Source organism: Adelges cooleyi, unplaced genomic scaffold, assembly GCF_023614345.1.
Source record: "Adelges cooleyi isolate 19-005CV unplaced genomic scaffold, UGA_ACOO_1.1 ACOO_flye_CR_arks_rails_tigmint_CR_PRNA_108, whole genome shotgun sequence".
Taxonomy (NCBI): domain Eukaryota; kingdom Metazoa; phylum Arthropoda; class Insecta; order Hemiptera; family Adelgidae; genus Adelges; species Adelges cooleyi.
In genome coordinates this window covers 13,672,463-13,684,492 of record NW_026095761.1, presented here as the reverse complement: position 1 = coordinate 13,684,492, position 12,030 = coordinate 13,672,463, and the positions used below count along the sequence as shown (strand labels likewise).

Below are 12,030 nucleotides of genomic sequence, written 5' to 3'. Positions count from 1 at the left end.
TTTCATTTATTTCTCATTACACTTAAAAACATTCAGATAGTATAAGCTACGGTTGAAGTTATTAGTTTTTGCATAAGAATTAAACTTTGGAGACTACAGTCCGTGAACCGATCGGTGAACTTGGCTGATTTGAAAGTAAGTGAAAACAAGGTTAAGAAATCGTTAATTTGTATTAATTTTTCTGTATAGACACTCGACAATTTTTTAACCACTGTACCTATTAATTTTTCTACATACAATATTACTCCTTAAGTCTAGTTACACAATACTGCTGTCATACTATAGTCATTTTTATTGATTTGTATTGATCTTTATTGTATACTTCACAGAGAGAATTTTTATTTGAAACACAAATTAGCATAATTGTAAGAAAATATTTTATTAAATTATCTTAAACTATAAGTTGTGATATAGTATAGATATGTATTGTATGGATATATGTATAGTAGAAGATTATTAATCGTGTAAAATAGATATTGAGTATTGTTTGAGAAAAATTGTTATGTAATAATAATATTAATACAATTAATGTCCTAATTTAGTATACTTCATGATAATAGAATAGTAAAATTTTGAGACTAATTCCACAAAAATAATGGAAATAATTCTAGTATTTGACTTAATTTCAAGCGTTCCACTTAGATATGATAACAAAGTTGTTATCACTTATTATTATTATTCCAGTACGCTTGACAATAATATATAACCGTTCTTAAGAGAACTGTAAATCTAAAGAGATTGGTCGATAATCAATAAATCCATAATCTTGTAGTTTTTTAAGAGATACTTTAACAGTTTATTTTCGTAGAATATTTCTTACCGTTCACTATAGTACAATAAAACCATCATGATAGTTTGAATATGGAATAAAAAAGTCCAGAAAGTAATGCATTATAATTTTTTTTTATTTAATTCGATAATATAATAATTAAATACTGATTTTGGGATAAGAGATTCCGCGATTTAATCGACCATGTAAAAAAATGCTCATGTTTTTATAGACAATAAATAAAACACATCGTTGTAATAACATTTAATCTGCTTACAAGATTATTAGTCATAAAAAACAACAATGATTCATCGTGTGTTCTAATTTCATTAATGATTTATACTACCTATTGTGTTTAAAAACAAAACAATTATTCTTTAAAAAAAAAACGTCAAATAATGCTATAAAAACATACTTTACGCATACATATATTTTTTATTACCACTTTAGTATTGGGAAATTCACTATAAATCCAGTCACTGTAGAGCGATAAAAAAACATTTTAGTTCTAATTAGTTCCAACTTAAATAAGCATTTAAAAATATTAAAGAAGAAATAATGGATGTAAAATACATAATAACTTTTTTTTGTTTTTTAATGTATTGTATAGAAATTCAATGTGACGCGGGGGAGACCATAGAAGAAAAAGAGGAAAGAATCATAAAAGAAAATGAGGCAAGTATATAACATTTACCTTACTTTTTTTAAAATTTAATAACATGTAGTACCTATGTTTTCTTATCATTTTACTCAAATGATTAAGTTTGAAACTTATTCTAATAATTTAATATCTTAATAACTTTATGGTAGACAATTTTCAAAATTATTATTATTTAAGTAGTAATTATTTAAGTTGGTAATTGTTTGGAAACTTTTTCTACACTATATGAATAATTTATTGAAAGCGTGACTTTCCGGGTTGAATAATAGGGTTGAAATGGATTTCGAATTTGAGAAACAAACATATAATATAATTTCAAATGATTGCAAGACCAACAGTTTGAATTCAGTTTTTATTTTACCTTGTTGACAGTTATAACGTTTAAATTGACATAGTTTTTAAGATTCTAATAATATTAACCTTTGATGTTTTTAAGACACGCTTTAAAACTTTTCAGGCTATACTACAAACATACAAGCTAACTTTAGCTCATTTCGGCGTTGACTATGGACAAGATCTTGATTTGGCTCATGTGTTTTATGCTTTGGGAGAATGCAACAAAAAAACCATCTTACAGTATTTCTACGGAGACAAAGTTCCAATAGTATACCACGGTAACCATTAAAAACCCTGCATATGTCATTTAATCATTTTAACAAGCTTTTCTTTACATGAATTTATTTTCCCCACTCGTTCTCTGCCATAACAGGAATTTTTTTACTTGCCACTTCATTTATTTTAAGTAGATAATAACTTATACAAATTCAAAATTTTAATTAATGTTAAACATCTTTAATTTTCGACTAAAAAGAAAAGCGTGGGCCCCATTCAACTAAGTCTCTAATAAATTTATCAGATAATGTTGTAAATTTCAGATAATGTTTTATACTGTAAGATTTTTGGGATTTAATTTTGGTTCAATTTTAATGTGTGACACAAACATTTCATAATACTTAACTCAATGAATTTGGACTTTGTTGAATAGGGCCGACGCTTTTTTCTTTGATCATAAATTAAAACATTAATTACAATTTTGAATCTGTATAAATTATCATTATCTACCTAAAATAAATGAAGTGGAAAGTAAAAAAAATCCTTTTATGACAGAGGACGAATTGTATCTGCAACTATGTAACTGCTCCTTATACTTTGAGAATTTATAAATATCATACATTTATTTTTGTTTCAGTCATGATAAATTTACATCAACTTAGTAATATTGTGAGAATGATTTGCAAAAAAAACAACACGAATGTATTAGACTTTTTGTTAAGAGTTAACAATTCAATGCGTTTTATAATGGGAATTTATTAAGAATTATCAGAATATAAGCACATATTACCTGAATATCGGTTTTTTTAATTTTAGTATAATTTAAACTACTCCGGTCAATTGCCCATGGCATATGTATATCATATTCATTATTTGATATAGTTAATTTACTACAGAGTTTTCAAGTTGTATATCATAAATAAAAAAAGTTGAAATTTATGTAATACATATTTTTTGTATAATTTGTTTAAAAAAATTCTCCAAAACCTAAGTCTACTCCTTCAGTCTACCTTTCACTAGATAAATCATGAGAAATTTAATGATTTTTATTGATTAGTTATTTGTTATTTCTGAACAGCGCTTTTCCAGTCTACTGTTCTGTTTTATACGGCATCTATGTTACAACTATAATACATAACTATATTATATAATATGACCAAAACAAGAACCGTTTTTATATTTGTCTAAAAATTCTCAAAATTCTAAATCTACTTCTTCTTCTAAAAAATCGCACTAAAACTTCAATTGATTTTAAAGACCACACTTTGCTTTCATATTGTGATTTTTTATTGACAGCGATTGTACTGCTAATGAAAATCCATCTTGTTTGAACTTTTCCAATTTCTTAATCTCTCACACAGACCTTTAAGTCTTTAGATGTTCAGTCAGTTGCCTAAATTTCAACTACTGTATTTTTTTTTTCTCTTTGAAACTCAGTTTTTTCTTTTACTGATGTCTAAAGACGACAAAGCGTAGACCCGTATGTTCTCAGAGGTGGTGTGAGTAAAGTAACTATTATTTTCACTTTGATAGTATGTAATTGATACGTCATCTAAGTCTTAGATGTATCAATTTGTTTTCATACAATATATATATATATATATGTATTGATTTGACAGAAACAGGATTTTCGCTCGAAGGATTTTTATTTGCCGTCAAAATGAGAATAATCGTGTACATATAGCTACACCGCAAAAACGATATTAAATTGAAAACTAACGGTAATCCACAGAGCAAAAGGGATATCTTCAGTATGTGCCGGTAGATATTTGCAAAAGCATTTCAAAGCGACTTATCACTACTTGTGTTTTTTTTTTACCCAATACCGAACGCCGTGCATAGGTGTTTTTATATTGCTTTTTCCAGTCTCCTGTTCATTTTTATACACGACATCTAGGTTATACAGCAACCACAATAAATAACCATAAATATAATATACAACCAAAACAAGAACCGTTAACGACACGAAACATGATGTACACGATAAAAACAACTCTATAAACGTTTTAAGCTGATATTTTATACTGAATCGAAAAATAATTTTAAAAAACTACACACTGCGATACTTCTTGTCATAAATACAAAGCTGATACATATATAAAACATATTTAAAAAAAAAAATTCTCCAAAACCTAAGTCTACTCCTTCAGTCCACTTTTTTTTCCAGAAAAACCATGAGAAACAAAGTGATTTTTATTGATTAGTTATTTGTTATTAGATATTTGTTATTTCTAAACAGCGCTTTTTCCAGTCTGCTGTACATTTTTATACGACATCTATGCTACAACAACTACAATACATAACCATAATATATAATATGACCAAAAAAAAGAACAGTTAACTACATGAAACATGTACACGATAAAAATAACTCTGTGAGCGTTTTGAGCAGACATTTTGTACAGAATACTTCTTAGAAATGTTCAACTGTAGTCGATATAATTGCATATGGTTTTATGTGAAACTATTTATTCTTTGTAATATTCTTTTATTCGATAAGTATAAAAGATTCCAGTATTTGTTGGTTTTATAGTCGTATATGTTTTGCGCTAGTTTCATGATTTGTATACAATTTGTGATTTATAATGACTTATATTTCAAACGTTTTTCTTTATACTTCCTCGTACTGGGCTAGTTGTCCTCAATCATTTTATTGTTAGAAACGTAGAATTTCCACAGACATATTATTGCCTCTGTTAGTTATTATATATTTTCTTTTCTGTACCATCTTTGAGAAAATTTGACCTCACAGCTTGTGTGTGGGTGTGTTACAGTACTGCACGAATTGGTTTTCAATACAATATATTGAATTCAACATTGTTCAACATTGATTAATATTGTTAATCTAATAAAATAGTATAGTGTGTTCCAGTCAGTTGTAAATGAATAAAAGTAGTAGCTTATTATTATTATTATTCCGTATGTCTTTATTGACCGGCAGTATGTCTTAAGTTCTAGGTCGGTCGCCCACGAGGAGAATATTGGCGACTTTCTCTCAAGACAGTTCTCACTTGGCATCCACGAGATTAATAAGAATAATAGGCAATAATAATTAATAAGGGACGGTCGCAGGTCTATAAGAAATTATAAATGTAAATAATTATAGAATTTAAAAAATCAAGGTGTATCATAGTTTTTGTGCACACAAGTGTCCCACAAAATATAACGTTTTTAAAAACGTGTAACGACTTAAGTTAAAATAAAACTAATAAAGAAAAAAAAACCTGCCGTACTTACAAGTAATAAACGAACACGTATGCTCTATATGCAATTATTAAAATTAATTGTTAAATACTTCTAAACGGCATTTTTTAATACTATGTATAAAGGTAAATTATACGTAACACAAATAAGCATAGTTGTAAGAAAATAATACATTTAATTCTCATCAAACTATAAGTTCAAGGTGCCCTCACTTCGGTACCGGAACACTCTGTATAAATAATACAGGGCGATTCATGTAAAACGAACAGGGCTATAAAATTATCTCAAATCATTTGAGACCAACAGTTTGTTCTTACCACATTTATTCTATTAAATGATTATTTGTTATAAAAACAACCATATTTATTTGTATGTTTTCTTGTCATTAATGATTTATAATACTATTATATGTTTACAAAAAAAAAAAAATGATTCTGTAAAAAAACAAACATTAAATAAAGCTGCAACACCATATTTACGATTAATTATGTTTTATTAGCAGATAAGTCTTGGATAATTTACTATAAATCCACCCGCTATACAGCATTAGAAATATTAAACTCCTAATTAATTCCAACTTGAATAAGCATATTTGAAAATATTAAAGAAGAAATAATGAATGTAAAATACATATTACCTTGTTTTCTAGTGTCTTACTTAGTAATTCAATGTGTTACGGACGAGACCACGGAAGAAAAACTTGAAAGAATCGTAAAAGAAAATGAGGTAAGTATATAGTAGAAACACTACTTTTTTTTTAATTATAAAAAATAATAATTAATAATTTTCATTATTCTTTTTTTTAAATCTAAAACCGTGTAGTATGTTTTCCAATCATTTTGTACCAATATGTCTGTATTTTAATATCTTTATGGTAGTAAAATGTTTAAAGTTACTTACTGCTGGCGGGTGATTATTTGACAACTATTTCTACAATATAACAATAATTTATTGACTGAGTGACTTTCCGGTTATGATTAAAACATAAAAAAAAAAACACAGCGTGATTCATGTAAGAAGAACAGTAATATAACATTACCTCAAACTATTCAAGACCAACAATTTCAAATTATTTTAGCTAAACCTTGTTGACAGCTTTAATGTTTAAATTGACATAATTTTTTAGACATTAATTAATTTAACTTAGGATTTTTTTAAAGACCCGTTTAAAAACTTTTCAGGCTATACGAAAAACATACGAGTTAACTGCAACTCATTTCAGAGTTGAAGATGGACAAAATCTTACTTTGAATCATGTGTATTATGTTTTGGGAGATTGTAATAAAGAAAACATTGTACAGTATTTCCACAAAACTAAAGTTCCAAGAATATTTCAAGGTAACAATTAAAGACACAACATTTGTCATATTATTATAATAATAGTTTTCAGTTTTTGGGAGGTTTTCTCACTCCCATCTACAAAAAAGGAAATCATACATTTTAATTTTTCCTTAACCTTATACAAGACGTACAACTACAATATTGGGGTGTATAAAAATATTAATTTGTTAAAAAAAGGCCAGCCTCAAAAAATGTTGAGTTAAGTTATGCCTTTTGTAATAGTATAAGATATTGTTTCTGAAACTAAACGAATTAGAAGATAATAACAATAAATTACATTTTAATCACATTTTTTGTAGTTATTACAAATGTTGTACATTTTGGCTTGGCAAAATGTTGTCAAGTTATTTAAAAATAAAAGATTTGTAGATCATTATCATTTGATTTGTGAAATAGACTAAATTAAGAAAAAAAAAACGAGCGACAGAGTCAAAGTAAGCGGGTACCTAGTATTTTTGTGTTAATTTATGTCTTTTTTAGTTTTTCTTGTGCAACTGCTGTTTATATTCTAAGAATTTATAAAAATCACACATTTGTTTTGTTTCAGCCATGATAGATGTAGAACTGCTTGGTGACATTGTGAGGACTGTTTGCGAAAACAATAACACTAAAGTATTAGACTTTTTGGAAAGAGTAAATAATTCGATGCGTTTTATATTGGGCCGTTGTTAATAATTTTTTTTCATACTAGTACAGTACTATTCTGGTCAATTATCCGTGCATATCTATATCATATTCATTATCTGATAAAGTTCATTCACTACAGAGTTTTAAAATTGTATATTATAAATAAATAAATAAAAAGTTAATCACATATATAAATATACATATATTTTATAATTGTTTTAAATATTTCTCCAAATCCTCAGTGTACTCCTCAGTTTTTGGAAGTATGGACTTTGGCGCCACTAAGTATAATATTACATTTTTTATGTTTTATTATTTTGTAATAAATGATTTTGAGACTAATTTCACATAAATAATGTAAATCATTCTACCGTTAAATTTAATTTTAAGTGTTGAATTTTTTTATACATAATCGTACACAGTAATAACATTCTTAATAAGGATCGAAATATCTTCTTGACTAAACATAAATTTAGCGGCCCCCATTATAATCGAAACTTATTAGGATATTTAAAAAGTAAAACCAAAAATTCACAACTCCCAAATATAATTGCTTTTATACATTTTAACGATGTTATTTACCAATTGTTACATATGTTACATATATACATATGTTTGTGAAGGTGGTCTATTTTGTCTAGATTTAACATTGTAATAAAACTTACATTATCAAGCTGCGTGTGTTTTAAAAAAAAAAAATAAAAAGCTAAAAAGCAATTGTTATTGTGGATACGGTGGCTACGTGTGTTGGGCCCAATTATTACTAAAAATATTAACTATAATTATATTAATAATCGTAATTAACAGAAATGCATTGAAAAGATTTAATAAAAGCTGGATGGATAGCCGTTCTTAAGAGAACAAGAAATCTAAAAAGATTGACTGGTCGATATCTAATAAATAGATACTTTTGTGGTTTTTAAGTTAAAAAATCTCCATTTTCCTATGGGATATTTTAATGGTTATTTTCCTAGAACATCTTTTATATTATGTACTGATTAATATATAATACAATAAAATCACCATAGCATTTTTAATATGGAATATATAATTCCAGAAAGTATTGTAGTCATTATTTTTAAATTAGATAATATAATAATAAATAAATATTGATTTCGTTACTGGATCTTTAGTCAGATCTTAATATTTATCTTGATCAAATCGACTTTGCAATAAATCAAATGTTTACAGCAAATAAAATCACATCGTTATGAAAACTTTTTTTTAAAAGATTATTAGCCATAAAAAACGGCAAAAATTTGATTGTATGTTCAGAGTTTTATATTATTATATGTTTACAAAACAAAAAAATATTATTCTGTAGAAAAACATCATATAAAGCTGTAACACCATATTTCCTATTGAATATGTTTTATTAGCAGGTAAGTCTTGGAAAATTTTACTATAAATTTAGAGATCATAGAAGAAAAATAGGAAAGAATCATTAACGAAGTATATAATATACATAGATATACCTTACTCTTTTTAAAATTATATAAATAATAATTTTTTTTCAAGATTCACGCGATTTAATCGACCATGTAAAAAAATGCTCAAGACAATAAATAAAGCACATCGTTGTATTAATATGTATTCTGCTTACAAGATTATTAGTAATAAAAAACAGCAATATTTCATAGTAGGTTCTTATTTCGTTAATGATTTATGTTATTACGTTTACAAACCGAAATAATTATTCTGTAAAAAAAAAAAAACGTCAAATAATGCTGTTGAAACATATTTACGGTTAAATATATTTTTTATTACCACTTTAGTCTTGGGAAATTCACTATAAATCCAGTCACTGTAGAGCGATAAAAAAACATTTTAGTTCTAATTAGTTCCAACTTAAATAAGCATTTAAAAATATTAAATAAGAAATAATGGATGTAAAATACAAATTACTTTTTTTTTCTTTTCTAATATCTTACTTAGTAAATCAATGTGTTGCGGACGAGACCATAGAAGAAAAAGAGGAAAGGATCATAAAAGAAAATGAGGTAAGTACATAATAGAAACACTAGTTTTTTTTTAAATTATATAAACAATAATTTTATTTTACATTTCTACATTTATTCTCTTTTTTTAAATCTAAAACCAGGTAGTATGTTTTCTAATCATTTTGTACTTTAATGTTTTCATATTTGAAGGTAAGCTGGTAATTATTTGAGAACTATTTCTACACTATATTAATAATTATTTATTGATAGATTGACTATCCGGTTATGAATGAGTTGGTGTAGAATTAGAAATCTGAGTTTTTTTTGTTGTAAATTAGTTTGTAAAACCTAGATAATTTTTTGAATCCTTGTTTCGGAACTTAAAATCCAGATGTATTTTATTTTTAATAAAAAATATTAAATCATATTTTAGCATAACATTATAAGAAAGACTTTTTGAGGTTTATGTATAATTTTTATATAATCAATACAGGGCGATTCGCGTAAGATGAACAGGAATATAAAATTATCTCAAACAATTTAAGACCAACAGTTTCAAATTGTTTTACCTTAACCTAATTGTTGACGGCTATTACGTTACAATTGAGATCGTTTTTGAGATATTAATAATAACCTATGTGGTTTTTAAAGACACACTTCAACACTTTTCAGGCTATACAACTAACATACCAGCTAACATTTGATCATTTCTGTGTTGATTCTGGAAAATTTCTTACTTTGGGTCATGTGTATTATGCTTTGGGAGAGTGTAATAAAGAAAACATCAAGCAGATTTTCAGCGATCATAGAGTTCCAAAAGCAGACCAAAGTAACAAGACAACGACACTACGTTTTTCATAAAATAATATTAAACCTGTGAGATAGTGGGTTTAAGTGGTTTTCTCACTCCCATGTACACATAAATAAATCATAATATATTTTACTTTTTCCCTAAAATAATTAAAAAAATGTTTAAAAAAATATATTTGCTTATACTACTACGATTCAGAAAAGCTAATAAAAGTAGTTGAAAAAAAACTAAATATCATAAAATTAGCTTTTGTCAAAATTTGGATAATATAGTATTTATCTTTATGTTGTATAGAAACTCTGCAATACAAAATTAATTTTTATTTAGAAAAGATCATTATTTAATGATTGTTTTTGGACTGAAGTAGTTACCAAGCCAACTTTTTAACCTTCGTTAGTCGTTACATAATTATAAATATTTTTTATTTTTTCAGACACTATAACTCCAGTTCTACTTGGTGTCATTGTGAGAGGAATTTGCAAAATAACTAATACGAAAGTATTAGACTACTTGGAAAGAATTAATAATTCAATGCGTTTTATATTGGGCCGTTGTTAAAAATTATCAGATTATAAGAATATATTATTATCAGCATATACGATTATTTTTAGTTAATTATAACTTATTTATCATACTAGCACAGTACAATTATTATGGTCAATTGTCTATGCATATCTTCTGTATCATATTCATTATCTGATATAGCTGTTCATTCACTACAGAGCTTTAAAGTTGTGCACTTACCATAAATAAATAAATACAAAGTTGAAACATATATAATGCATATTTTTTAAAAAAAATTCTCCAAAACCTATGTCTATTCCTTCAGTCCACCTTTTTTCCAGAAAAATCATGAGAAATATAGTGATCGGTATATTGATTAGTTATTTGTTATTTCTGAACAGCGCTTTTTCCAGTCTGCTGTTCGTTTTTATACGACATCTATGTTACAACAACTACAATACATAACCATAATATATAATATGACCAAAAACAAGAACAGTTAACTACATGAAACATGTACACGATAAAAATAACTCTGTGAGCGTTTTGAGCAGACATTTTGTACAGAACACTTCTTAGAAATGTTCAACTGTAGTCGATACAATTGCATATGGTTTTATGTGAAACTATTTATTTTTTGTAATATTCTTTTATTCGATAAGTATAAAAGATTCCAGTATTTTGGGTTTTATAGCCGTGTATGCCTCACTATATTTTCATTTTGATTTTTATGCAATTTGTGATTTATAATGACTTTTATTCCAAACGTTTTTACACTATACATTCTCCTTTATACTTGGCTAGTTTTCTTCTACCGTTCTATTGTTAGAATCGTAGAGTTTCCGCAGACATATTATTGTCTCGGTTATAAATTATTACCATGTTAGTTGTTGTCTATATTTTCTTTTCGTGTACCATCTTTGTAAAAAATTGACCTTACAGATATTGTGTGTGGGTGTGTGTAATAGTACTGCACGGATTTGTACAAATTAAAAGTAGAACCGGCTTAAGCAGCAGATACTCAAATTCAAACCACATTGTTTGTGTGACTCTGGTGTAAACTCACCGATTCCTGGATCATGTTCAACGTGTACCCCACAGACTCGATGTGCGATTGCATTATCAGGTTCTTCATGCTGTCTCTGATGACCGGAACGACGGACGATCCGACAGTGGTGTTTTCGAGTAGATAGCCCGACCCCAACATCAAGACGAAAAACGAAAAGACATGCACACCGGCGTTCTGAAAGAAAAGGAACAGAAAATATATAAGTATACACAGTGCATACGAGTCGCATCATTATTATATTTCCGAAAAGCGTGGTGACTTTGCAGAGAGCTTTATAAAATATGTTCACAGTCGGTCGCAGTATTCTTTGGGAAACTATAACTTAAGGAAAATATACAACCCCGATAGTGGATAGTATGAATTTCGTTAAAACCGGAATTTTCTTATGAAACAATGAGCGGCCAGTATATTTTGGAGTTTCAAAATGAACTGTCAAGCGAGCGCCGCCTTTTGTTCGTTAAAACATATTTATTAAAATGTGCCGTCGACCAGTGTTGGGCAAAAGACTGGGCTGGGGGAGGTGAGGGGGGCACTTCTTCATTTATATATACT

At 27.3% G+C, this 12,030-nt stretch overlaps 1 protein-coding gene across 1 annotated transcript in view; it reads right to left on the bottom strand.

Moving 5' to 3' along the window:
- The window catches only part of LOC126847480 (tetraspanin-2A), a 112,215-nt gene that overhangs the window by 9,715 nt on the left and 90,470 nt on the right, over positions 1-12,030 (bottom strand). Inside the window, exon 3 of the mRNA XM_050587738.1 lies at positions 11,476-11,652. Coding sequence (XP_050443695.1) covers positions 11,476-11,652 — 177 coding nt within the window. The remainder of the gene's footprint in view (positions 1-11,475; positions 11,653-12,030) is intronic.